The 27,891-nt window shown below is 44.6% G+C and overlaps 1 protein-coding gene across 1 annotated transcript; it reads left to right on the top strand.

Moving 5' to 3' along the window:
* Positions 1-9,843: 9,843 nt before the first annotated feature.
* Positions 9,844-10,890, top strand: LPAR4 (lysophosphatidic acid receptor 4; the record flags this gene model as incomplete). Its single annotated transcript, XM_084294341.1, has 1 exon — positions 9,844-10,890. The coding sequence occupies one exon, from the start codon at positions 9,844-9,846 to the stop codon at positions 10,888-10,890; it is 1,047 nt and encodes a 348-aa protein (XP_084150467.1).
* Positions 10,891-27,891: the final 17,001 nt, after the last annotated feature.

The following is a 27,891-nucleotide window of genomic DNA, read 5'->3' as shown; positions in this document are numbered from 1 at the left end:
TTGTCACCCCAGCCTCGGTGCTCCCCATCGCCAGCTGCCCCTGAGCCGCTCACCCTCGCCCAGAGCCAGGCGATGCTCAACGAGGGAGAGAACCCAGCCAGAGGGACCCAGCACAGAGCCAGGCGCGGGGCGGGCTCTGGCTCCAATAATACATCCCTGCCCAATGGAAAGCGTTTCCTACAGAGACCCCCAAGGGTTCCCCCTGCCCACAGCCCCTGCACAGACATTGGGCCCATTCTTGCGTCCCGTTTCCCAAGACACGATGGCTGCAGCCTTCAGCAGTTTTGTTCCCTCCCCGAACAAAGGAACGGAGAGAGCTGCCGGGAGCTTTGCGCTTTAAAGATGAACGGCAAACTTTTAGGAGCGAGAGCCTGCAGATCTTCCGTGTGGGACTAGCTCGGCGTTGGCTCCGTGCACAAGAAAAGGATAAATGGGGGCTGTCAGGGGGGAATCGGTCCAAAATCCGCCGAGCGGCTCGGTGCCACGGGCGTGATCTCAGCCCCAGCCGCTCTGCCCCGGTAAGTGCCTGCTTCTTCGCTAACACAGCAGAAAAGCCTCCAAGATTTCATGTCAACCCTGAAAAAAAATGATTTTAGCGTTTCCTAAAAGCTGCCAGCTCAGACAAAGCTGGGGTATAAATCTAGGCGGCTGGGCTCGAGTTGTGCATTTCAGTGGAGATTAGCAGTGTTTTTTCTGCACAGGCAGATCTCATTCCTCTTACTTGAGCTGTGCTGTGATTTGGATGGAGGAGGTGAATGTTTCTGTTTAAAGGGAAAAAGATGATCTCTCCAACTTTTTGGAAAGTAGTTACTGGATAAGCTGCTTGTCCCAACTGTTGCTGTGGAAATCGTCATAATTCACATCATAATTCTCATTGTGTTGCTGCAGATGACACGTTAAGGACTTTTCCATCCCTGTTGTTTGTTGCAGATTTGTGAAAAATATGCCTGGCTGAGGGCTTTTTTTTTTTTGTACTTGAAGTCAGTATTGTAAAAACACTTTAATAGGAGCTTAAGAAAGGATTCTATATAAATAAATGCGGCTTAAACTTAATGATTTTACAGTGATACATGCCTTCTGCTTCATGTACTATGAGATCTGGTTTCTATAGGCTACATTAAAATTAGGAAATGTTGCATTTTTTGTACTGCAGAAGTGTAGCATTTTGCTTATCTTTTTGACTTCCATTTATGGCCAGAATGCACTCCTTTTAATCTCAGTAGTAAAATTCCACTGGAAAAAAAAAATCCTATAGAGCGCTAAGCAGATAAAACTAACGTTGTCAGAAGTAAAATGAACGATGAACAACATACTGAAAACAATTTGAAGATGCAGCCATTTGGAAGAAATAAGACTTAATACAGTATAAAATCACTGCAGAAATTTTGCAAGAAAAGATTTTTTTTTTTTTTTAATGATTGTCCTTAACCTTTCTTTGAGAGGAGACAACTGTGTGATTTAGCGCTGCTCCCCTATATGAACAGAATAGTAAAACCAAGATGATGGGAAGTGCAAAGTTCACAGGTCGGTGATAAGGATATCGCCCCCTCGTAGCAGTTTTTCATCTTCTTTCCCTTACTAGCATTCTGAAAGCCAAAATAAATCAGGCAGGAAACTAACCTTGCAACTTCAGGGGGTTCAAAGCCTATTCATTTTGAAAGAAGGTCCTGAAAAACATGGGAGGGAGGAAGGGTGGGGGAAGCTGAGCATGCATTTCACTTTAATCCTCTGAGACTAAAAATGAGACTCCTGCTTGGCTGGGGCTAGGTCAGTTGATAAAAATCTGGAGTGAGGAGCTGAGCTTGTACGCAGAGAGACAAACGGAACCAATGCCTGAACGTGATTACCCGCTCGCTTTCATTGCAGAGTATTGCAATGAGACAGAAAATGTGAAAAACTGCACCTTCCAGTTTTCTGAGCGACAGCAGCGGTAACATTAGCTGCGCCTGAGCTCTGCAGCCCGCACCGGAGAGAGGACGCACCCCCAGCTGTAAGATGGTTGCCCTCCTCCAGCCTGTCACCTCACGGCTGGAGCACAAGAGGAGGAATTAAGGCAATTTTACCCAAACCTTCAGCCAGATCCTGGGGACAGGGAGCAGGATAGGAAGGTAGGTAACTTCTGTGCTTGGCACGGGAACAGAGCGAGAGGAGGTTGCTCCTTGAGGAGCGCGGTTCATGGCAAAGCCATTTGGGAAGTCCCAGCCGAGGACTCTGTTCCTGTGGCACTGCTTTAGCACTTGGGACACGGCTGCTTGCAGCAGACAGAGCTCAAGCCCCTGCTGGGTGCTGCCCAGGTGCCCCATAAAGGGGTGCCAGAGCTCCTCTGCCCCGTGACCTGCTCACCCAGGCAGCAGTGGCCTGCTGTGTCTTCTGGTGCATCAGGAGGAATGGTAAATGCCTACATGTAAGATAACCTCAAACTGCCATTGATATTTTATTAATCACATAAGATTTGCTGAATCGATGAACTAGAGTCTGCTCGGTCTCTCCAGGGCCACACATCTACCTATGGCAATGTTTGTGATGCATCTGGGCAGGCTGCAGCAAACTCCAGCTAAAGCCGTGGTGTCAGGGCTTCCATTTACTGGTATCTGACTGTTGTGTACATAGATGATGTGCTGGCCCCCGTCTGATGGCCCCTAGTCACAAATGACTATTTGGGTGGCTGGTAAGCCACCCCATCCATGGACTGAGATGGGTGAGGATGGCTCCCAGAGCTCGCATCCATTCCTCAGGAGGTCTTTCCAGGTCAAGTGTGTGTGCAGAAGCTCTGCTCCTTCACACGCTGCACCTCCTCCATAAATAAGGAACTGATTTAGTCTCAGGGAAGGGGAGCTCACTGCCTTTCACAAAAGGCAAATTCTCTCCTTGAAAAGAGGAGCTCTTTATTCCCCAAAATAGACAGTGCACCATCTTCTGAGCTCAGTCCCATAAGAGGGGATAAAGATGCATATGGCATTGGAGCCAAAGTAGCCTGAGCTGACCCTAGCTGCAAGGAAAGTTTTCTGAACCATTTGTAACAGTTTGGCTTGGTTTTGTAGAAAACACAGGCTCTTTACCTTGGCAAATGATAATGAGGGGCATTCACTGGTCCCTAAGTCCTGAGACAAAGGCGGGTGCTAACAACATGGCAGATTGCTTTCTCTGTATGTCACTGTCACAATATCTTAAGTCCCTAATATACGCCCATAAATAGATAGCCACAAATGTAGCTCTTTTTTATGAAATATTATTCCTAGATAGCCACAAATGTAGCTCTTTTTTATCAAATATTATTCCTATTTTCATTTTTGAACCCACAGATAACAGCATCTTCTTCCCCAGCAGGCATTTGCTTTTACATGGGAAAGAGAAATTATATGCCCCAGTGAAAGCAGGGGGCCTTATATCATGCCGAAGTATCACTCCCCTAAAAAAAATTTCTAAGCAACTCCAGGAACTGCCCTCACTGGCTGAGATTTGGTGTTTTTGCACTGTGGAGTCATTTTATGTTTATTTTAACGCCCTGCTGCAATGCGTTACCCTGTAGCTCTTACAGAAAAATAGCGTAGCTGCACGCTGTGCTTCCCCACACGTGCTCCCATTATACACCAGTGAATATTTTTCAAGGCCCTGCTGCTTTCCCCAGAGGGGTGGGGAGGGTGGTACGGTGTGGGACGGCACATCTCCAGTGCTCCCAAGGCCAGATGAGACTACAGCTGCCCACATCACCCACCCCGTCCACACTCCTGTCAGAAGGGAGCACTCAGACCTTCCCCTCTGCACCCAGAATAAAGCATTTAGAGAGAACAAAGCCCTGTTTTATCTACTCCAGACAGTAAATGAATGCAGGGCACAGATCCTTCAAGGTCCTGAGCGCTGGAGCGAAATACAGGTTGTCTTCTGTCCTGCTAATTTCCACGGATGTGGACCCACAAGGAAACCAGCTGTCCTCCCCTGTACTGAGGTTTAGCTTGCAAAAGCTGAAATAGGCATCTGTGCTGTGGTGCTGGCAGCTGGATGGAAGCTTGTTGATGCTAATATATGCAAAGAAAAAAAAAAAGCCTATAATTTTTGGATAAACAGAGGTGAAAGTTCAGCTCTCCTGCTTCAGCAAAGGGACTGAAAAGGAACCACGGCTGTGGGAGCGATGCTCAGGTGAAAGGAGGGCTTCATGCAGCTGCAGGCGCCTCGCGAGGAGCAGGGTAAAGGCAACAAGAAGCCCAAAAGCCAAGCAATCACCAAGGAACCACTGGAAATTGTGTCAGAGAAGGCAAAGAAAGGAAGCTTTTTGGGCAGAACACTGGCTGGAAAGAGTTTTGGAAGCGTAAGCAAATAAACCGAGTTCTGTTGTTGGATTCCCAAGCGGTTCAGGGAAACAGGACTCTCTTATTTTTTTCTTCTTAAACATGCTTTGTAAATAAACAGGGCTACATCAAAGGCACAGCTACCTCCATCACCAGTTTCTGTGTAAAAACAACCTGTAAATCTTCAAGAATTGGGCCAAACAGTGCAATGATGCTTTTCCTCAACCATTTTTTTTTTTTTTAATTTGCATCTAAATCTTGTTACCATGTTCTCTATTGAATCTAGCAATACTATTATAAAGTGATCTCTATTTAGAAAGAAACTCGAGAGTGAGAAGAGCAGCATTCCTACAGTCCTCCATCACCAGACTGATGGTTCCTTTGCAAGCAAAAGTGTCCCCCTTACAGGAATAAGATAATGCAGACTTCGCTGGGAAGTTTGGGGTGATTTCCACAGCTTCTGGGCTGTGGGCCAGGCCTTCTGAAAGCAGTCGTGGATGTTGAGGCCAAAGCACTGCAAGGGTTAAGGGGGTGATGTAAATGGAGAGAGACATTCTCAGTGAAAACAAAAAGAGAGTCATGCCCTGAGGATCAGTGTCTGAATATGGGGTAAGTCAGTTCACTATTCTCTTCAGAAGGAAACATTTTAATTAGCTCAATACAAAACAGATACAGCACAGAGAAGTCACCATGAGCAGGAAATGCTTTGTGGGTCTCAAAGGACAGTTAGGAGACAACTGGCAGTGCTGGCCAATTAACAACAACAACAAAAAAGAGGCACCATTAGGTTTGGGTCCGATAGGCTCAGGTTTCCACTTCCCAGCTCCATCTTTGAGAGGAATGAAACCGGGGCCCTGCTACAACTCTCATCCTGGCTCCCAGGCAGGAGAAGGGGGTCATGAAGGCTCCCAGAGAGCCAGAGCCACTGGGGCGGTGGCAAGAGGACAGAAGGGGCTGGCACAATTTTGCCAGTTTGTTCTTCCTCTGCCCAAGACTGGGAAAGCCGCCGGTGAAACCTGATGGACTGGAACAACCAAGCATAACTTGTGGGATCACCTTCCCAGCAGGTGTGAGAGATGTCATTACGCTGGTGGCAAATCCTGGGGAACCGAGGTACCGCTGGCATTGAAGGCCCTGCCACAATAAGTGTCAAAGTCATGAATAAGAGCCTTTCTGCTGCCTTTTATGCTAATCGCCAGAAACCATCCCCTCCTGCCCTGCACAGCCTAGGCATTCTCTCCGATAAAACACAGGGAAGAATGGCCCTTTGAAGCGACAGAAACCTTCGCTGGACTTCAAAGTCACCCTTCTGTCTGCTTCTTTCCTACTGTTCTCAGCTACATCACTTCGGATTAGTAAATGAAAGGGATTAAAGCACTTGTACTTTCCATCCCTTCGGAGAGTCAGCAGTGCTTTGTTTTCAGGCAGCTGCTTCGCTTCCCATCACCTAACCCTTCCTGCTCCCACCCTGCTGGGAGAAAACACATGCACAGGTTACCTTAAGGCTGCGAAAGGTGCTAGGGAAGATGGAGAGCTCAAAGCAGTCAGTTTAACAGCCAAACCCAGACTTGGTGTCCCATGAAAAATTCAGTTGGTGCTGCAAGCACCCCTTCCCTGCAGCAGGAGGTCCATCAGCACTGGCTGTGCCTCAGCCCCTGCCATGGGTCACCGGGAGAACGGAGCCAGCGTGTGACAGCAACTGCCCTGCCAACCTCAGAGAGGGAAAAGCCAGCAGCCAGATTCCCCCAAACTGGAGAGTTGTTCTTAAAACTGCTTCTGCTTCATGTTGTCAGAGTGCTCCTTGCAACCAAAAATACAAAATAGCAAAGCTCTTACTGAAGAGAGACACTTGGTGAGCTGAAATCCCGTTGTGGTTACAGATATTGCAGGAGTAGCAACGCAGTTTGGGCTCAGGGAGAGGCTGCGTTGCTGCATCTCCATTGTTGCTTTGCTTTCTTTGATTTCACATTGTGTGGTTTTCAAATGAGTATCTGTAAGCCTTTACAAATGATCATTTTGGTTTTATGATTGCCCACTAGCAGTGCCATAGGATTATCAAAAACATTCACTTTTACAGCTAGAAAATAGATGTTTCTGTCTATAAAATCTATATTCGAACAGTTACAGTACATCTCACCTTACCCTGTAGTGCTTACAACTGTCTGGAAGAATCCAAGTCATAGAGCTTTATGCAGAATTATCTAAACAAAAGTCTTCAAAACAAACAAACAAGAAAAAAAACAAAAACAAACCAAAGCCCCAACAATAACAAAAGCTTTTTTGGGCCTTCTGCATAATTACAGTGGAATGAAGGAGAGAAATAAACACCAAGATATTGAAGACAAGATAGTTTGCAGGAGTAAGACCATCACACACAGTCTCACTGGTGGGTGCAAAGTGCACATCATGCAGTTGTTGTACCTCCTGGGTAACAGGGAAGTGAAAACCCCTTAATGAAAGGAGTTCTTGTTGAGCCAAGGCTTAAAGCACGTGCTAGGCCCAAGGAAAATATTTATTTACAAGGTCAGGGTCTGAGTCTGTCAAAACACAAGTCCTGCTATAACCTAGAGAGATTTCAGGACAAAACCTACTGAAAACACCCCAGAAATGATATTCCCACCTTTTGATCTCTCAGTTTTTGGCTTCAGGTCCTATAAAGCCTGTATCTCACAAGATTAGAGAGAACTAACATTTTAGAAAAGCATTGCTAGGTTGTTGGGCTTTTTTTCCCCCAGCAAAGCAACAGAGGTGAGCGCGATATAGATGAAGAGCATCCTGCTGCTTTAATCCTGAGTGAAAAGAAGGAAAGGGAGTCTTACATCCAGCAAACTAAATCTGCAGACTGATGCTGCAGAATTTAAAGCACATGCCTCAGTTTGAAAGCAGCTTGTCACCCTGTTTAAACACCTCCGTGTTAGATAGGTGAACAGCACAGGCTTGTATTTTCAAGACTGTAACCTGGCTAGACAACTGCTGGGAGGCAGTTCTCAGATTTATACACCAGAAAAACTGATGTTGGCCCCTGCAGTTGTCTGATACAGAGCAGGAAAAGGATCTAATAATCAAGCACCTTTCCTCCTGCATAACAAGCACCTGGGTCAGACTGCTGGCAAAGACCACTTATGGCAGTAGTAAAGGTAGGAATTTCAAAGTCTTAAGCCTGCTGTGTCAAGTCTTGCTTTGAGGAATAACCGAAACCCTGAGCTACGTGCACAGATTGGGAAGTGGGGTTTCCATCTACCTCCTTTGAATATAATGGGAAAAACACAGATGAGCAAAAAAGCCCAAAGAGGCCTAAGGAACATTTTGCTCCCCCACATAGCCCTTTCCCACACTGTCCACCCCCAGCCCTGTACGACACATAACGAATCATCTGCCCACAGCTGCTCTTGAGACAGCCCGAACCTGGGCTTTGATCTCATTTGCCATTGCCACACAATCAACAGTAATCAGATAAGGGCACATCTATTTCTGATCTGAATATTTGCTCATGCAGGATATCGTTATCACAACCATGCAGTGCAAAAGACAAGGAGGAGTTCGCTAAATTGGGTTAAGAGCTTGTGTCAGTCATCTGTGGTAGCTGATGCACACACAGCAGATCCACCCAGGACAGCGAACCAGCTCAAAGCACTGCTTTGATGCCCCAGACCTGATACCATCCCAGCCTGCAGAGGGCAAGAAACCTCCCTGACAGGATACACACAATAGTATCAAGACATCTTTTTGAATGTCAAAAAAAGTTAAAAAATTATCTGACAAGTGAGATCTGGGGATCCTCCCTTCCCTTTCTGCTTCAAACCCAGCCGATCTACGATGGGCAGAGAACCATCTGGGTGACAGCGCTGCCTTCAGGGGCACACATAATGAGCCTGCTGCTGCCTGGGCTCTCCCAGAGGTGAGCAGAACTGGCACTTTCCACGTAGCAAAGCTGTGGCTGCTGTGTCTTCCTCAGCACTTGACATTTTACCAGCAGACTCGCTGCCAGAACGTAACAATAACTGTCAGCGTGAGTTTTTCCCAGGAGGAAAACATTTGATTCTGATCAGTTTGCATCTTAGGTTGTCTTGATTCCATGCTTTCTGACCCAGTTTGTTTGTTTACGTGTTGCCGTTTCAGTCTCTAACACAAACACATTCAATTACGTGTTTGCTGTTGTAACCATGTTGTCAGAGAATCACTTTCTGGAACAGATCCTACTCTTCACAGCGGTTTCATCTCTAAATTACTCTGCAGTTGTAGTTACTAAGATGTTCCTTAGATTACAAACTACAAAAGAATTTACAAACTTCGCTTTGTATTTGGTTTGCTTTGTTTAAAGAGACAAAGTTCTCTGCCCAAGTTACCCAACTTTGCTGCACAGCTCCAAAATGTCCCACTGCCATGCCCACTTCCAGCTCACAAACCCAGTCGGTGAGACTCTCCCTTCGCTTCTGCTCACAGGCTGATACAAGAACATCAGGACAGTTCATACAACACTTATTGTTCATAAAGCACTTATCTCAAACAAACACCATTGTTTACTTAAAGTCTATACCTCTCTAAAGCTTACTGAATTGGACAAAGTCTTACAAGAGCGTAGTTCATGAATTTTTACAAATTTCAAGTTCTCAAACTGGACAAAGAGGAGAAATAAGAAAATTGTCAGTGCAACTTAGAGAGGTGATTCTGCAAATCATTTTACATCTGAAAACCATCCATTCAGTAAACAATACACGTAGTTTCTGTGAAAACAGTGAAACAATACACTTAGTTTCTGTGAAAAACACAGATCTTTCAAAGTGGCAAGCATAAATTTGGAAAGCATTTTAGAAAGACTTCTGAAATATATTTTACACTTCAGAAAACATAAGGATGTTCCTATTTTCAAGCAGAAAAAAAAAAAAAAAAGACAAAATAGCAATGTGTCAATGATTTTATTGCTTTTATTGTTTTTTCATTAAGTTGTAAATTCATAAGTTTAATTCCTGCACTTTTCAAAATAAACATGAAAACTTTCAGCTCATTCAGCTCTTGTCACAAGTTTAGGTGAAGATTTCAGACCTAATTCCACACCTGGGCAATATCATGGGTCTGTGATTTAATTTCTGCCCAAGCACACTGGGCCAATTCCATCTCAAATTTTAAAGAAAAACCTTTCCAAGTGGAAAGCTGGAATTAGCTACCATTCTCCTTCCAATCGGAGGACAAGAGAGCAAAGGGGGAAGCAAGAGAAAAAGCCATGTCTTAACTGCTGTGTTCAACTTTGAAAAATCCCAGTTATGGTGGAAATTTATGAAGAGTACTTGGTAAATTAATTACTGGTCTTGTTTGCACACCCATTCATGTGGAGGAGTATGTGCACTCAGACAATTTATATGATAGGAGGTTGCAAAACTGACGGCTTTATTTCTTTCTTCTTTAGGATGAAAGGACTTGCACTGAAGACATGGTAGCAGGGTGTCAAGCAACCTTCCTGGAATGCATTTCTTCAGGAAGAAAAGAGATCCCTGCCTTGTTTTATGGACGGCACTGAAGTAGACTTTGAAGTTCTTTGGAAGCACATCACAAACTTGGCATGGGAAACCACAGCAACAATCATACCTGTTTGACAGATGATTCCTTCAAGTACAACTTGTATGGAGCTGTGTATAGTGTGGTCTTCATCCTTGGTTTAATTACCAACTGTGCCTCCCTCTTTGTTTTCTGCTGTCGGATGAAAATGCGAAGCGAAACAGCCATTTTCATGACAAACCTGGCAGTTTCAGATCTGCTGTTTGTGTTCACTTTGCCTTTTAAGATCTTTTACAATTTCAACAGGCACTGGCCTTTTGGAGATAGCCTGTGCAAGATTTCTGGTACAGCATTTCTCACCAACATCTACGGTAGCATGCTGTTTCTCACTTGCATTAGTGTTGACCGCTTCCTCGCTATCGTCTATCCATTCCGGTCTCGTACCATAAGGACCAGAAGAAACTCAGCCATAGTCTGTGCAGGTGTTTGGATATTGGTCCTCAGTGGTGGGATTTCAGCTTCATTGTTTTCCACAACCAACATCTCCAACTCCAGCACAACTTGTTTTGAAGGTTTTTCCAAACGTATCTGGAAAACCTATTTGTCTAAGATCACTATATTTATTGAAGTGGTAGGATTCATAATTCCTTTGCTACTCAACCTTACATGCTCTTCTTTAGTTCTCAGGACTCTCCGGAAACCTGCCACCTTGTCTCAGATCGGGACAAACAAAGAGAGAGTATTGAAAATGATCATTGTGCATGTGGCCATTTTTGTTGTGTGCTTTGTGCCTTACAATTCCATACTCTTCTTGTATGCCCTCGTGCGGTCCCAAGCAATAGCAAATTGCTCCTTGGAGAGGTTTGCGAGGACAATGTACCCAATCACGTTGTGCATTGCAACAATGAACTGCTGCTTTGACCCATTCATCTATTACTTCACATCAGAATCTTTCCAGAAATCTTTCAACATAAAGACCCAGATAAAAATGGATTCTCTTTTCAAGACTGAGACCCCTCTCACAAAGACTACGCTACCAGCACCACAGGATGAAATAAGTGACCAAGCTATTACAAATGGGGGAGATCCAACATCTGAATCCCATTTCTAGTGCCATGTTTACACACGGAGTTATCCCCCATTACTTTTTGATTAACACCATGTGTGAACTAGTTCTTTCAGAGCATATGGGTTCTTGCATGGCGTTAATGAAGAAAAGCTACTTGGGGATAACTACACAGGTAGACAAATTGTTATACTGGGATTGCCCCACCAGATGTGACAGGCAAGCATTACATAAAACTCCTGGTGGACCTCTTCGAAGAGCATGGATCGCTGACAAATGCACCAGCTAAGAAAGGAACAGAACAGATTCTTTAACCTAATATGCCAACATTTGGCATTTTTTCCCCCTAGTGGTTAACATAGGACCTGCTGGGAAACAATTTTATTTTCTTAGAGATCTGTCAATATTTCATGCCTTCTGGAAATGCATCATCATATGTTAACTCAGTAACTTCACACAATATGTATGTTTGCTTAAAAAAGGCATAATAAAAGCTTTTGGCTTTTCCTTGACTACAAGAGTATATAGATCCTGGCTTCACTAGGTACCTGCATATTAAGTTTATTGTATGGAAAGGCTTGGAATGTAAATAATTGTTTTGAAAGTAAGCAGATCAGTTACTTGATATAAAAAAAAGTAATAATGATGCAGTTTTGAAATAAGTTTCATTTTTGTAAGATTAACATGTCTTGTAATTTATTTTAAATGACATCTCTAGGGAGAATTAAAGAGCACATTACTGCTCTGTTGCACCTGGGTTTTTACATCCCAGGAGATTATGGGACTTAACCCATAAAGTCAGCTAAAGGAAAGGGCCTGAAACCCCAGAGTTCTTGCCAGGCCAAGTCTCTTATGTGGAAATCACATACATCTGAAAGGCTGAAGAACCTTGGAGTACTGACCTCGCAAAAAAGCATGTTTGGATACAGAAAATTGATGTCAGTGCATCCAATTAACAGAAGATCTTGTGATTGCTTGGTTTGCTTTTTTTTTTTTTTTTTTTTTTTTTTTTTTTCCTACACAATCAACTAATTAAACTAGGTCTCAAAATAATTCCAAAAAAAAAAAAAAAAGTAAAAATAAGTCACACTCTTCCTAGTTGCAATGTTTTCTTGTTTTGCAATTAATTTATTGCATAGCCTGCATTTCCTTTTACAGATATAGATTATATAAATGTGGAAAGTTAACTATCTGTATGTTGTTGCATTTTACTACATGGTTCATTTCTCCAGCTGTTGTTCCGCATTTCAAGCTGTACTGACCTTAGCAGGCCAATTCATTCTTAAGTGTAAGACACATAAATGAGGAAACCAAGTAAACTTGAAAAAGTATGAAGTTTTACTTGTTAGATCAGTAATCTACATTTTCCACAGTACACCGTAATGCTACTTCTAGGGCTATATTGCCAAAAAAGACAAAATATTAATTGAACAGATGTTTTCCACTCAGCCATTTGTCTTACTTCCCTCAGATCAAGTCTCATGAGATATCAAGCTACACAAGCATGATTACTTCTTAAAGCAATCAGTTTTTTTGAAGTGTGAAAAGAATTCAGCGGCAAAGAAAAATGTTATGCTATAAAGGGAGTATTTATTAATACATTCACTTTGAATTAAAAAAATAATCTTCCCAAACTAGCTTACCAAGCCTAAAACAAACCCTAGAGGTCACTATTTAACCCCTAAATGGCTGCCACTTATCTACTGCCCCTGTCTGTTGGCTCTTACTGCAGAAAAGTATATGATTAACTCATTATGTGCAGAGTACTACAGCACCCAAACTATTCCACCTCAGCTTTGAGTTATGGCCATATTCACTAGAAACTTGCACACAAGGCTGGCTTAGGAGCTTTTTGCTGCATATCAAACTTAAACATCACTTTAGAGCAGAGAAAAAGGTGAAAAGCATTCAAACCCATTGGTGGAATAAAATTGATGTGGCAGGACAATGGCACAGTTACAATAAATTAATTACAATAAATTTGTCAGCAGTTGGGAAAAGTTTACCACAACTAGAAGCAGTGAGCTGTGTTTAATGAAGCTTTTAAGAAGCATTAATATCTGCTGAACACCTCTGCTCATCCCTTTACACTGAAAACACAAGACCCCAACATCTGATTTTAACTAGCATTGCTCTCACCTGCCACCTTCCAATGTTCCTCCCTAAATCCACCAACGTGGCCCTGTAATTCAGCACAGTCACTTAACCATACACTAAGTGAAAGTCCGTGCCATGCCCCTTTCCTTCCCATACAGGCCTGAACTATTTTAAACTTTTAAAGTTTCGTATTTCCTTTGGCTGATGAGCCTGTTTCAACACTTGCCATAAGATGTATACATTTCAGAGAAGCTGTTTCCATAACTTCAGATCAAAACGCAGAGCGAGGCGAGAGGCAGGGTTTTCCATGCACGACACTGCCTCTGAGGGCTGGGAGACATCTCAAGCTGGGCGAGAGGGATGGGGAACCCAGCCCCACTACTCTGCCATTAATGGGTTATTGAAAATAGCATTGGGTGAGATGAGTGCTGTATTCACAGGGATGGGAGAGAGAAGGGAAAAAAGAATACACTAAAAAGCTGAGGTTACAGTACTGAAGATTCATTTCAGCCTGTTGGTTAGAAAAATATATGGCACGTGAGTACATGCTCTTGTACGTGGTATAAAAAGCCTTCTTTCTTCAGCTTTACAAAGACTAGAAACTTGTTTACAGGCTAGCTTGCTCGCAATGAGCAACCTTTAACTGTCAGCTTGTAAAGCTTACTTTAAAGCTGTTGCTTCCCACTCGCAAACAAGGAGCAGAAAGCCAGCATGCCCACGTCACACAGGGGTTAGGAGCTCTGAGGGATGAGGCTGTTCTCACCTGGTCACTGTGGGCTGAGCAGGGCAGAACCAGGCTCAGCACCAGGCCAACATCTTGTCTGCAAGGATCCTGGAAGACCTGCTCTGTGCTCCGCAGACCTTCCTCTAGCTAAAGCCAGGGGAAAAAACGTCTAACCTAGAAACCACTGTCTAGCCTTCTTAAGGAAATGTTAAAAGAGAGGGGGAAAGAACTGTGTGTGACTGGACAACCTCCAGGCTGTACATACATAGCTTGACTGTAATCCGAGCATAATGGTTGTCTTTTTCTAAGTGAAACGAGTGCCAATGCTTACAAATTTCTGTTTGCAGTTTTATGGGGCAAGAGCTGCGGTCGATATTCTCACATAAAATGTAATACTATCATCATGTGCCAAAATGCTAACTGAAAAGATTCATTATTTTGTAATTTAATACCTTATAAATTATATGGAGATCATATGTTGACTGACACTCACATCTGGTAGGATAGTTCTTGACTAATCTTTTTTCTAGGTCAGGTACACCAAGTAAATGCTCTACGGTTTGTGTATAAATAACCAATTATGCATTCAGGAAGAAGAAAAGTAATTTTTCAGATGCTAGTAAAGCCAGGCTGGGAGGAATGATGGTGGTAAATGAAGAGTGGATTCACAGTTTTTCTGGCTAACACGCAGCAGAGTTCCTTCTGCCTAACAAAGGGCTATTGTCAGCAAACAGCACGCACCAGAACTAGGGGTTTAGAAGCAAAAATCAAATTAGAAGCTAATGCCTTTATCTAGCTGAAGCTAGGAGACAGGATGTGGCAGTGCTCTCAGATGCTAAACATACAGTGTTATTCAAGGGTTTCACTGCTCCCAGCCAGCTCACTTTTCCTATTCCCCATCCCTCCCTATGCGATTCACTTGCTGTAAGCTCACCACAGCACTTTGCAGTGCTTTCCCTGCTGGCACACCAGAGCTCTGAAAAGCAGCCTCTGCCCAACTGCCTCTGCATATGCACAGCTGTGCAATGCGCCGTGCCAGCCCGAGTTCCCAGGGTAGGTGTCATGATGTGAGGAAGCACAGCCTTGAACAACAGCCACCCCGAAAGCCCCTCCTCTCACAGGAGGATTTTTTTTGGTAACACAGCAGACTCTACATCAGATGAAAGGCGCCAAGTGTTTGTGTGACAGCACAAATCTTCCCCATCTTCACAGAACCAGTGCAAATTACCCAGGCTCCAATGTATGAAGCACAAGGGCAAGGAGGCAGTGAAAGTCATATACAAGTCATGCCCTGGTCCTTGCACAAGTTACAATGAGAAGTCCCTGTGCTGCCCATGCAAATACACAGCTGTTCCTCAGAGAGCAAAGCTGTTCCCCCCACCCTCATCCATCACAGCCCTGCTGTGTGGATTCAGCCTCTAAAAACACCCCCAGGATGGTTTTTGGAAGGCCTCCCTGTGGCGCTGCAGGGGTGACAGGGAGACCCAGTCCTGCTCTGCTCTCTATGCTGTATAGACCAGAGGTCTTTCCTCTGGGAAACAGTAGGTAAAGAAGAACGGGACCAATCATGCTGATGAACTCTTACAGCACCTTCAGTGATCTTCTTGAAGGCTGGTGTCCCTACACAACTCCCCAGCACCACTCCGCGTCCCTCCCAGCGGGTGGATTTGCTGCAAAATGGGCAGGAAATGACTGTCTTGGAAATGCTGCCTCAGAACAGCAGCAGACAACAACAGTCCCTGTGAAGGAGCATTTACACAGGGCTCTGTCTGGAGAAAGAAAACAGGAGGCGCATGGTAACAGGGAGGAACTGGGCCATGCACGCAGCAGCTGAGGCTGTTTCCCCAGCACACTGTGGAGATGCTCAAACCGTCATCAACCCAGGCCAACAAATCCAAGTAAAACAGGCCAGAGCAGCACGGGGGCAGCCGTCCTGCAGAGCCGCCCCGTGCTGCTCCGCTGGGTGGGACACCAGAGCCAGGCCGTGCCTGCAGAGCGAGCATAACCCCAAATCCCCACTGCTGCCAAAAATACGGGCTGCAAGGGGTTCTTTGGGTGTGAGGTGAGGGCACCAACAAAACAGTCCTTGTTGCAGTAAGCAGATTATGTTGCTCAGCATTAAGAGGCATGGTTATTGTTCACAAGGCTAAAAAGTCCAAACCCTGTTTCTCCCCCATCTAACGCTCGAAGGGAGGTATTTTAACTCTGTGTGACCTCAAGCTTACCTGAGAATCCTGCCTGGGCGTGAGCAGTGCATCAGGCCTCTGACACAGCTCAAACCACCACGAGGTGCTGTGCCACAGAGGTGCTGAATTTTCAAAGCAAGACTTGTGGTAGGTTCAAGACGATGTGCTCAAACAGCCTTGAAAGCAAGAACAACCCACACAGGACACATTTCTTACTTCCCATAGATGTTACAGATCCTCTTATCCATGTACTGATTCCAGCTGCTGGAATCTTTCATTGTTTGTCCTGCTCATACCCATGTAAATTAATATGGGGCGGTTCTGCCCCTTGCTGTGCTTTTTGCAGGGTGAGGGAGCTGTCTGGGGTTGGGTAAAGGCAGGACAAAACAGACTGGCAGTCTTAAGCCCATCACTTAGTGCAGTGGTTTTACCCCCATTTCACAGCAAAGAAAGAAAAACAGTGCTATTCCTGTTTTTCTATGGAAAATGTCACTTCACTTAAAAATAATATTTAACAGTGCTGGCTGTTCTCTCAGTTCTTAGATTTCATCTCTTCCATGGAAAAACAACAGGACTCATGAGCACACCTAAAACACCAGGACAAGAAAGGAGTCGGGTAGTTTTCTCTTTAGGATCACTGAATGCATGTTTTTCCAAAACATTTAACTGTCAAGTACCTAAGAAAACCCTACACTGGCTGTTCTCTGCCTGTGGGATTTAAACCAATGTAAATATTGTACAGAAATTAACAACGTGCATGTTTTGCACTGCTTGCTCTTTTCTAAATCCATGTGTGTGCACGTGTGTGAGTGCGCATAATGAAAAAGTTTTTTCCGGGAAAACAGCATGTGTGAGTATGCTCATTTATTCCTGACTTCTATAAATATACACATTAACTGGAATAATATTTAAATGGAAGGTTTTCTGTAGAGCTCTTGAGAAATGCTGGCTACATCCGTCATGCAATTTCCTGGAAGCCACGAGCATGGGAAACTGGTTGTTTTAACTTTTTGTTATACATCCCACCCCGGCTGCATCTGAGGCACTGCATCACCACCTCAGTTGTCCCTGCAGTCGTGCCATGCTTCCTTCAAACTCATTCACCGTGGCACTTCTGAAAGTCAGCATCCTAGGACCACAACTGACAAATGAGGCCAGAACAGCTGCCAGAGAACCTATTTTTAATAAATTTACTTCCCTGACATCCCATCTCCCTTCACCAGCACCAGACAACAAAGGCAGAGCCTGGGCTGCCAAAATCCCCTTCTGCTTGTGCCTCCTGCAGCTGCCCTCCTTTTGGCAAGGACATCTGGAGTTCCTCTCTCACCCTCCCATTCCCTATTCCTCCTCCATGGGAGGAGTTTGCTGGCGAGCAGGTTACTGGAACAGCACACTGAGCCCAAAAGGAAAACGAGGGCAGACGTCTTCTCTAAGGGAAAAGGAAAGCATCCATCTCTAGGGCTGGTGTTTTGGCTTTTACATCAACTTCAAGCTCAACCCTGGCACAAAGCTCGTGTCCTCATACTAACAGAATAAAGTTAATCCAGAATGTCTCCTGCCCACTGGGCTGTGCCACTTCCAAAGCTAGCATCAGGCTGCGCTGTCCCTGCAAGTGACCTGGCAGAAAAGTGATCTTGGCAAAAGTGAATATTGAGATCCTACCCAAGGTGTCTGAACTGCACTGCACACCTGAACATCTGACTGAGGAGCTGACAGGCAGCAGAGGTATTATTTCATTTGCTAATCCAGGGACCTTGCTTTCTACAGCACAGATGTAGGACTATCTCCCATCCCATGACTCTACAACTTTCACATAGCTCACACAAGTAAAAAAGTCAACTTATGTTCTAATAATAAATCCTGTCATTATTAACATTATAAACTCTAGCCTGCTCTGTAACTGTACATTACAGCCCTGTGCAAAAAAAAAATCACAGACAAAATACCAGAAAAATCTTGTGTAAGCATAGAGATTTAGCAAACTCAGATGCTGACCATGCTGCTCCAGGTAAGGCTGTAAAGGCATCTTAGCATGAGAATATTTTCTGGCAAAAATAGCATCATCAGTGCCCCTCATATCGGGCTTGAAGCGACAACAGAATTGAGATCCACTCGTGCAACTGCAGAGCTATCAGAAACAAGATTCCCTGCATATGAAACAATATCAAGTAAGCAAAATAACTTAAAAACAGTCTAAAGCCACGTACGTAACTACTTTACTCTGCAGCTCAACCAGAGGGTAACTTGAGGAAACCATGGTTCATTTTCAGATTTGTGAGGAAAAACAGTCCTAATTTATTAAAGGACAAGCTTCAGCCTGAGGTCCAACAATCACATCCTGCTAAATGTTCTTCTTGCAGTAAGATCTGTCTGGAGGTGATTTCTGGTGCCGCACTAAGCAGGGTAGCTCCTCGCTGCGGTCACTTAGTACGTGCACAGCTTGGAAGCCACAGATCAAGGGGCAAAAAACAACTTCGAATTCATCCACTAACCTAAAGATTTTCCATTGCAGATTGATCATTTGAATTGCATCTGTTCTCAGTATTGCTCATGGGAATATTTATTTGTAGGCAGGAAAAAAAAAGTGAACTGGCTCCCCAATCCCGCTCCCACTGGTGTATGGAAGAGGACGTACCTGTGTGATGGAGCCATCCCACCCAAGAGAAAGGGGGCTGGAGGTCAGAGCTGTTTGTCACTGTGCTGGTACAGCCACATCGTGGTTGACCTTTGACAGTTCTGATACCCATCTTGCTCCCGTACATTATCTCACCATCAGAAACCAGCATTGCAGCCAGGGACCCCAGATAGAGATGAGGATGTGGGAGGTACGTGAGACATTTCACTGTCATGCAGCACTTGCTAAATTCACAGAGTATATTTTCTAAAATAACTCCCCCCTTCAAATACAAGCAGTGATGATTAATACTCTGATACCGGGGCTCACAATTCAATCCTTTCTTTTTTGGGGGCGGGTGGTGTGGTGACAAATGAAGCCAGTCTCAGAGGCAGCTACCCACCCTTCTCACACCTCTCTAGCTCTTCCACCACCTCAAGCTCTGCATCAACTGACCGGGAGATCACCGCAACAAGACGTGTTAAATATAACCCTTATTTCCCCTCCCCTCTCCCTCAAAAGGCTGAGGGTCAGTATTTTTAACATGGATTGTTTATCACAGTTCCTGTTACCAGCTCCAGCCCCTCAGTGGCTGTCCTGGCATAATTGGTGGGGGGGAAATGGGTGTAGGATAACAGCAAATTTTAAAGCCAGCTTTGCAGCTCAGGACAGTGCATCACAGAGCCGTGCTCCCTGGTTAAATGCCGGGCATATAATAAAGTTTTTTGTTTGTTTGTTTGTTTGTTTTTTAATTATTTATTTCCTTTACCTTTAAACTACCTGGCTGATGAGGCTAGTACCTGACCAAAGCCAGTCTCACCCATAGAGGTCACTGCAAAGCAACATACCTGGAACACTGCTCATAATTATCAAGGGTGATTGAAACACTATTTCACAGTTCATAACCCACATGATTCCCACTGCATAACCTAGCTGCTGCATACGTCCATCAGCAGTCACCTTCCTTGCTTCCAGAGATTGACATAATCTGCTGCTTTTACATGGTTATCTTAACCTGTCTGGGTTTGCACACCAGCTCCTGTATCAAAGTACATTCTGCTGATAGAGCAGCATGTCCTTGGAAAAGAAATAAGCATTACCATTAAATGCAGGCTTTAAAGTTATAAGCAAGCTTGCAGCTGAGGAGGGACAGCTATCACCTTATCCCTGTTAGACACAGCAGGACAGTTAGAGCATACAGATCAGTTACAAGGCCAAAGAGGAAAAAAAGAGCTGGATAATCACTGTCAGGCTGTGAGTACAATTGCAGAGTCCTTGCGTGTGACAGACTGCCATGGCCTTGGGCCAGACTGACAGAAAAACTGCAGGACTGGACATAGTCCATTTAGGGTTATTAAATCATACGTGGATTTGTCCAACACCACAACCTCAGGCTGTGTGATCTAACACTTCAGTGATGGGCTTGAGGACGTGCTACAGTAAAACTCACACAATAAGCAAATTTCCTTAAAAGTAAAACAAACAAAAAACCTCATTTAGTCACCAAACTATGAACTCATAACAGAGCCCTCAGTACCTAAGTCAGTAAAGTTAAACCAACATAAGCCTGTGATAAGCAAAAATGCCGTACTGTAGTAGGCTGACTAATTTTTAATTGCACCTTTTGCTAAGGCCATCTGTTTTCTTCCCATTGACAACGCCTACAGAGCACCTAGTGGTGCATTAGAGGAAGAGTTTGGTCTCCATTTTAAGGAGCATGCTCAAGTGCAATTCAACTTTGACAAAATTCCAGCTCCTCAGTGCCTGAAGAGCTGCCAAACAACAATGCCCTCTGCACTGTAACCCAGAGGAGGAAGCTCACGTGCAGGGGACCAGGGCTCTGGACAACATGCCCACTAGGCAAGGTGACAAGTCATTAGGTCCAAATGCCTCTTGGTGACTGGGACAACAGGACAAAAAATGCTCTAATGCTGGTTCCCCATCAGTAACTTCCAAGTGAATTGGCGAGACCTTTGCAAAGTGCTGTGAGCCCACAGAAACGCCCTTTGTTCATGGCTTAAAGCCTGTCAGGCGTGCTGCCTTCCTGCTTGGTACACACAAACTGACCAACCCACAACCCCTGCTGCTTTGGAGCACACAGCAAGACCAACCAGAAGTGCCACGAGGGTTTTTCACCCCTATGGGCAATGGCCTGAAAGCTGCTCTCCACGTATCCAAGCCAGCATTCGATTGCACTCAAGGTTTTAAAGAGCCTTAAAGGCAGAAAAGCAAGAAGTGAGCACATTAAGAAGTCCAGGGTAATCCTATGTTTACATATCTCAATGAATTTTGTGATTTCTTGGAGTAGTTTGTACTATAGACAACGATAAGGATTTGGGAGGAGCAGGGCTCAGGGAGAAGAGAAGGAGAGGCTGTGCTCTCAAGCTAGAACTTGAGTTTCCCCAAACAACGTACGGACTCGAGCCTTTGGATTTACATCCACTTGCCAGGCTGGCCGGATGCCAGCCAGCTCCCACCTGAAAGCCCCGTCCCAGCCTCAGTACAGCACTGTGCTCCTGGCCCAATAAATCCCAGCTCTCGGCAGGGGCTGCTGGCCAAGGATCAGCGCCGAGCAAACACGGCCCCCTTGTTTCCCTTTGGGGCTTGGCTTGCACCTGGCCAGCCCTGAGCATGAGCAGAGGCAGCCCACGTCCACCCACAAGAGCACCAAACCTCAACACATCAGGTGCTTCTCAAACAACTTTTGCAGTCCGATTGCTTTTTCATTACAAACAGGGATTTTTAAACCCGAGCAAGCTGGAAACTCACTCCCCAAAACAAGTTTTTATCTATTGCACATCTTTGACTGGAGGAGGGAAGAAAATCACAGCCTATTGCCAAAGCGATTCCTCCTTGCAGTGAGTCACCAGTTTGACTCAGCCTGGTGGGACGTGAGCCATCTGACAACAATAGAAATCTGGCAGTTCGCATCTGCAAGTTAAACAAGCTCACGCGCCCTAAAAATAAAGCCTGCTAAGCTGCTGAAGTCGTATTTTCCTACCAAATTTCCTGCTGAGCAGTTCCAACCAGCGTTTGACCACATACTGCCTCATTGATAGACCTTCTTGGTTTATTGTAGGCAGAGAGATTTAATTAGTAAGTAAGGAAGCGAGGAATTCCTGTTGGTGTTTTTCTGAGGGGGGAGTCGGAGGGAAGAACAAATGAGAAAAATTATGAGCGATGTGCACATTTTCCTGGCATCAGAGCCACTTCAGAATAAATGTGATACTGTGAAACACACCTCCTTCCTCTGCGTGTCTCCTTTCCTTCCCTTCGTAAAGTATGGTTTAAATAAAGAAACATCTGCAGAAACTCCACAGCAGATGAGCCCAAATCAGGCAAAGATAAATACAAGTATCAGGGGCATGTATGGAGGTGTAGGATACCGAGGGTCTCTGTGAGAAATGGGTGCCAAGTCACTTGAGCTGCAGAGTGGAATTGGCAGGGGCTTCAGGGAGCCAAGCGCCTGGCCCTGACGGGGAAAACGTGCTGCAGTTCAGATACAGCAGTGGAGAGTGCCTGCAGGAAAGTACATACCAAACTATCCCGGTATGGAATAAAAAGGGAACGTACAGACATCTCGGTAAGAAGGAAATGCTACGAGCAAATCTACACAGCAGACGTATGGAACAAGCTGCTGATAATGGAAAGATGTCTGTGGCATGGAGCTAACAGCGAGAGCTGGAATTACCCATCAGTTCCAGAATGACTTCTCTCCTGCGTGGGAACTCTCAGAAGCAGGCCTTGGCTATCTCCACATCTTCCTGTTTGTATTTAGGGACAATCCAGGGCAAGAGAGCCCCGGTCCCAGACAGAGGTCTGTTTGGGAAGTGAGAACAGCCATGGGCCCAGTCTCACACGAAGGTCTCCTCTGGAGGCTTTCAAGGAGGACACAGCCTCTGCTAACGGGTGTGATTAATGGTCACCATTAAAGAACCAGCCCCTGTACAAACAGTACAACCACCCTAATTTACACAGGGCTTCTTAGCTACGCCGTCACCATTAGAAGCGATCTTTATCTGGTAAAGGATCAGCACCACAGTTGTCTGCGCTTCAAACAGGAAATTAAGAAAACACCACGCCGGGCTCTATGAACATGCAGTGACATCTTCAGCAGCCGCTGCTGGTGGTGCTTTCACACCTCCCCTGGACTGCTCTTTCCCTTGCTATTCTGCTGAATATTTCACCTGGGGGAGATGGGTAGCACAGGAGATTTGAAACAGTTCCTCATAAAAACCACTCGGTTGTGTAACCCCTGCTCCAGCAGGGAAATTTCATCTGGTAGGGCTGAACAGACAGTTGCAGCTGGAGCTGAGTGAGACCAATGACTCCAACTGGATATATTTTTACTGGCTTTGTCTCACTTGACTGCTACAGAAAGAAACCTAAGGGCTCTAGGCAAGGACCAAAGATCAAGTTTACTTCCCTTTCTTGCAGGGTTTAAAGCAAAAGAACATGTTTCAATGCTCTCTCATGAAAACATATCAAGCATATTTTTATTTCTTTTTTTCTTTTTGCATTAGCCATGCATGACTGCTCTGGATAAAGACCAGAGTCAGGGCCTGGTATCTGTCTGCATCATTGACATTACACGGGATGGGCTGAGCCGCATCACAAAGTCCCAGAGATACATTAGAGGACACGTTCGCAGGAAAAATTTAACCAGCTCATTTTTAATGTGCTTGGCCAGGGACCCTGAGAGGCCTCTAGGCCCCTTACGGAGCTGATGAAAGCTGCGTGTCCTGGCTTTATAACAGAGCCAGAACTGCGAGGTGTTTATCAAAGCAGTCAAATTGTGCAGCTGAAGGTCACAACTTTGCACAGTGCAGCAGTCAGGTTGCAACCCCACACTATGGAAAGAGACCTCCCCTGCCTCAGTTATTTCACAGGACTAAGGGAAATAATCCTTTCAAAACCTCTATCTCCCCAGTCAATATTGCAGCAATGAAGCTCAGCCTGCCACATCATTTCACACAATTCCAGACCCCAAAAAGCTAAAAACAAGTGATTACTGAGATTGCCAGGTTGCCACTTCTCATGGAAAAACCTGGTTGTAGGACGCTGAGTTGATTTGTGCTACTCTTCACACTGGAAACATGCAAAGCAAGCAAGAAAAAAATACCATGTTAAAATATTTTCTATATGGGCATAAGGGAAGTTGAACTACATAGGGATGCAGATAATCCAGGAATTGAATCGTGAGCTAGCAAGCTCCATCCTAAAAATAAGGCTATTTATTCCCAGTACTATAGCAATGGAAAATTAGTTCGTGTTGCTCTTCTTGCACTGCAGCCACACTTGCTGTTTTGTGCCTCGAGCAGAAAAATCAGGGAAGGAATTTTGATTACAAGTGATCACTGCTGAAGATGTGTATTTGGATAAAGAGACTTTTCATCCAGTTCCTTTTGTTTCTTGATTCATAGTCAAGCTCTAATCCCATGCATATGGCCTGGCAAAGTTGAATTTCCATAGCAACTCCTTTTAAGCTAGCTTCAGGACAGCAGAGAAAGCTGGCAAAGGGAAAAGGTTGTTATTTAAATACCTTGTTACTGCTGCTACTACTACAAGAAATCTGATGCCAAACGCGCAAAACCAACTGGATTTATTTTTTAAGATCAAACTATTTAAAAATAAGAACTCCTCTAGCATGAAAAACCTTTTAGGATCTGCACATTCCTGGTCTGCTCTCACTCTGTGAGAAACATTTCCATACATCACTTAAAATACTCTGTTTCCTGATGGAAGAGGCAAGCGTTCTGCTGAAAGTATAGGGCAAGAGAGCAAAGCTGGCTTTATTTTCAGTGGTGAGAAATCATGCAGGAACATTTTAGCTTGTTAACTGTGCTGTAGCAGTTGTTTTATGGTCACACCAATCCACAGAGGAAGAGGCAGGACAGATGGCTGACACAGAAACTAATCTCCCTTTGATCGGCCCAGATTTTCTTCATCAGCTGGAGAACCAACATTTACGCTGTTTAGAAATAGACAGAAAACTTGCCCAGCATGCTACACACCTTCAATTATTTGCTTTTGAAAAAGCACAGCCCTATGAGATGCTCCAGCTAAGATCTAACTGGGACATAGGTAGGACTGAAGCAGGCCCCAAACAAAATTTCACACCCCTTCATCCCAAAATCAAAGGGAAAAATCAGCTCTAGAGAGCTCCCTGCTCTCTAGCAGGCTTTTACAGCTATTATAGGCTTGAAAGATGTGAGCTTTAGTTCAGGGGTCATGCAGAGATGCCTGTTCCTTGCACACTATGTTTCAGGATCAGAACTGAAGTGGTTTGCATAGGGTGTTTTTTCCACCAACCATGGAAGTGAGACAGACAGTTTTTCCCTAAAAAAAAAACAACAAGAAGAGCAACAAAAAACAGATTTTGGATTGTACAGTCAAACCAGAAAAAACAAGGAGAGTCTAGAGTCTGCAAACTCCTGCAGTTTGGACACCTGAAGCAGCAAACCACTGCCTGCACTAGCACAGGGCTTCATGCATGAGTGCTTCCATGGCCACCTCCTTCACAGCTGAGTGCTGACAACATTGTTCTTCCCCCTGAAAACTCAACACAAATCTAGCAGCAGGAAGGAGGCAGCTGGCCATTATTTGGCTGTGAATATCCAGGTGTGCTGGGTTTCACTTCAGAGGGCCAGTCACCCTACCATGTCCATTAAACACGCCTAGCCATGTGATGCTAAAAACACTGCTGACATTATTCAGTGCTAGAGCCTAAGGCAACAGCTGCGCAATTATTTCAACATATCAAGAATTCAGTTTATAGACAATGCCAGTATTTCTCTTTGGTCTTTGAAGCACATGGAAAGCTCATTTCAAGTGAGAGCTGAGGTTTGGATACTGACTGATACAAGGCCCAGGGAAGTGTGCTCCAGTGTACCTTCCCCAATTCTTTTAAAGTATCACAGGGATAGCTCATTAGACACTGTGACAAATAAAAATGAAGATTATGTTATCTCAGAAGACAACAGAACAAAGCATCTTTTCCTTTCAGCTTTTGTGGGCATTAGGAGCATAGTATATCTGAAAAGGAGTGAGATCTGCACAGCCAGCAGCCGTCTCACTAACATTGATCCAAAGTCAAGATGAGGGATCCAAAGGCAAGAAGGGGGATGTGATGCTTGGGTGACACCGGCTGCTGTCTGAGGGCAGGCACTCCTCTGCACACATCGCAGGACTGGTGAGGCTGGGACAGGCAGGAGGGTCATCACAACACTTCTCTGCCCACCATCTGGAGGGGGAATCCTGAAACAGAATGTGTTCATTAGCCACTTGCATCTGGACACTTGTCACTCCACAGGCATAGAGATGTCAGCTGCTCTCAGGCACATCCTGCTTACAAAGACTTATGCCACCTTTGAAGGTAAAACCAGCCCTGGTGCTGGCTTTGAAGTCATCTTCCTGCCCTTGGAAATCCACCTGGATATTGCCTGGCAACTTGTGCTCCCCAAATGCATCTCCTCAAGCTACTCTTAGCCCCCTAACCTTGGTGTTAGGTAATTAAGTGCACTACCCTGCATTAAGGAATCAGAACTGAGGCTGGGATCAACTAACTGCCTGCTATAACAAAACATTAGCTGTTTTAGGGGCTTAATGCAAGTCTAGTCCCTAGAATCATACCCTCAGACAGGGGCAGTGGCAAAAGATAAGCGACGTGAAACAAAATGCACAGTGCCTCCAGGCTGTAGCTCCCCAGCAGCAGCCCCGTGAGGAGCATCAGCACCACCGGGCGGCAGCCGTGGGACACAGAACAACCAGGAGTTCATAGGAACCGCTAAAACACAGCAGGGCCAGGGTTTCCTTCCGTAAACCCACCTCCTGATAGGAAATTGGGGGTGTCCTTGGAGCAAAAATATTGTTAGCATCCACATGATCTTGTAAGTAAAGCAAAGGTAAGGAGAAAAAATCATAATGGTGCTTCAAAAAGCTCAGCTCATCTGAAATCTCCAGGACAGGCTGAGACGCTTCAGATCCTGTTGACATCCACAGCAAGAATTTACTTCCATACAACTGTTTGTGAAGGTCCTCATTCCCCGAGCCACTGTCTTTGTCCCACCATTGGCAGATTCATCCTTGGATGAAATTTTTGCTACTCAAAAGCAAAAAAAAATAAATTGATTTTCCCACTGCAGCAGCCTGAGCTCCAGGTTGAACTATCGGAACCACAAACCTGCATTATCTCCACAAGAGAAGCCTCACCTTGCACAAAAGGCACTGACTCTGAGCAGTAGGACATGGTATCAGAAGAGAATTCAGCCGTATTAGGCATAAATGCAGAATTAAACCAAAAGGGAGGAATCAGGAACGGACTACATTTTTATAAAGGGAAGGAAAATGAGACTTTAGGCATGGGCAAATAAATATTTATTTAATTTCTCACAAGCCATTTTCAAGAAGAGGATTAGAAGCTAGCTCCCAGTTATTTTAAATATTAAATATTTTAACTGCTGCTGAAGGCATATGCTGCCATCGTGTGTTCAGAGGGGAAACCAAGAGAAAGCACTGACCTAAGCAGCTCCATAGGAGAAACACTGCTTCACTAGATTTTCAAGCCATCATGTATCATCTACTCCTAGATATCAGTGCTTGGTTATTTACCACTCCAAGCAGTTCAAGCTCATTTTCTTAACTAAGCTTGAAACTACCTCCGTAGAAATAACACCAACAATGCTGTATACACCTCCTCAGCATACTTACTGCATGCAATAAAATATTCTCCTCAACTAGGAATTGAGATCATCAAACAAGACAAGTAAAAATAACAGGAAAAAAGAGCTAATCTAAATCAAACTATTCAAGCAGCTCCTCACACAGGCTTGCCCTCTCTTGGCTTCCCCATCCTGGTTCAGACCTTGGAGCAAGGCTCAGGTGTGGAACAAACTCCAGCTGTGCCCACTTTTTTCCTTTTGATCATGGATTATCAAATTGAAATTGCAGTTCAGAGTCATCATCTGACAATACTCATTATGATGGCAGAGACAATTCTGCAGGCAGTGACCTCCAAGTGCTGGGAATTAGCAGTATGAGGCTCTCTAAATAGAGGTACTGAATGTACTTTTAGGTGGCTCTCCTTATTAGTCCCCTGATCCAGAATGTCACTGCCATAAAAGGGAACTTGGTCATTACAGGAGGTTTTTCAACAAGTATAAAAGGCTTATTGCAACAAGATGGACAACAGTGACGATGACCCAAAAGGCTAAACCACTTAAAGACCCCTAGATTTACCAAAAAAAAAAAAAAAAAAAAAAAAGCTGATGTGAAACTGAGCTTCCAAACAGACACAGAAGTGGTTAAAACTGAGAGAAGAACCATCTGTTGAAATGTAAACCTAAACCAAATTATTTTGGTTCTTATAAACCTCAAAGGTTTATAAGAACAAAGCTCTTTTTGTCCCCCACTTTCACACCTCTTAG

Source organism: Netta rufina (assembly GCF_964035555.1).
Source record: "Netta rufina genome assembly, chromosome: 12".
Classification (NCBI taxonomy): Eukaryota; Metazoa; Chordata; class Aves; order Anseriformes; family Anatidae; genus Netta; species Netta rufina.
Note: the sequence above shows the minus strand (reverse complement) of the source record. Positions and strands in the feature narration are given on the sequence as shown.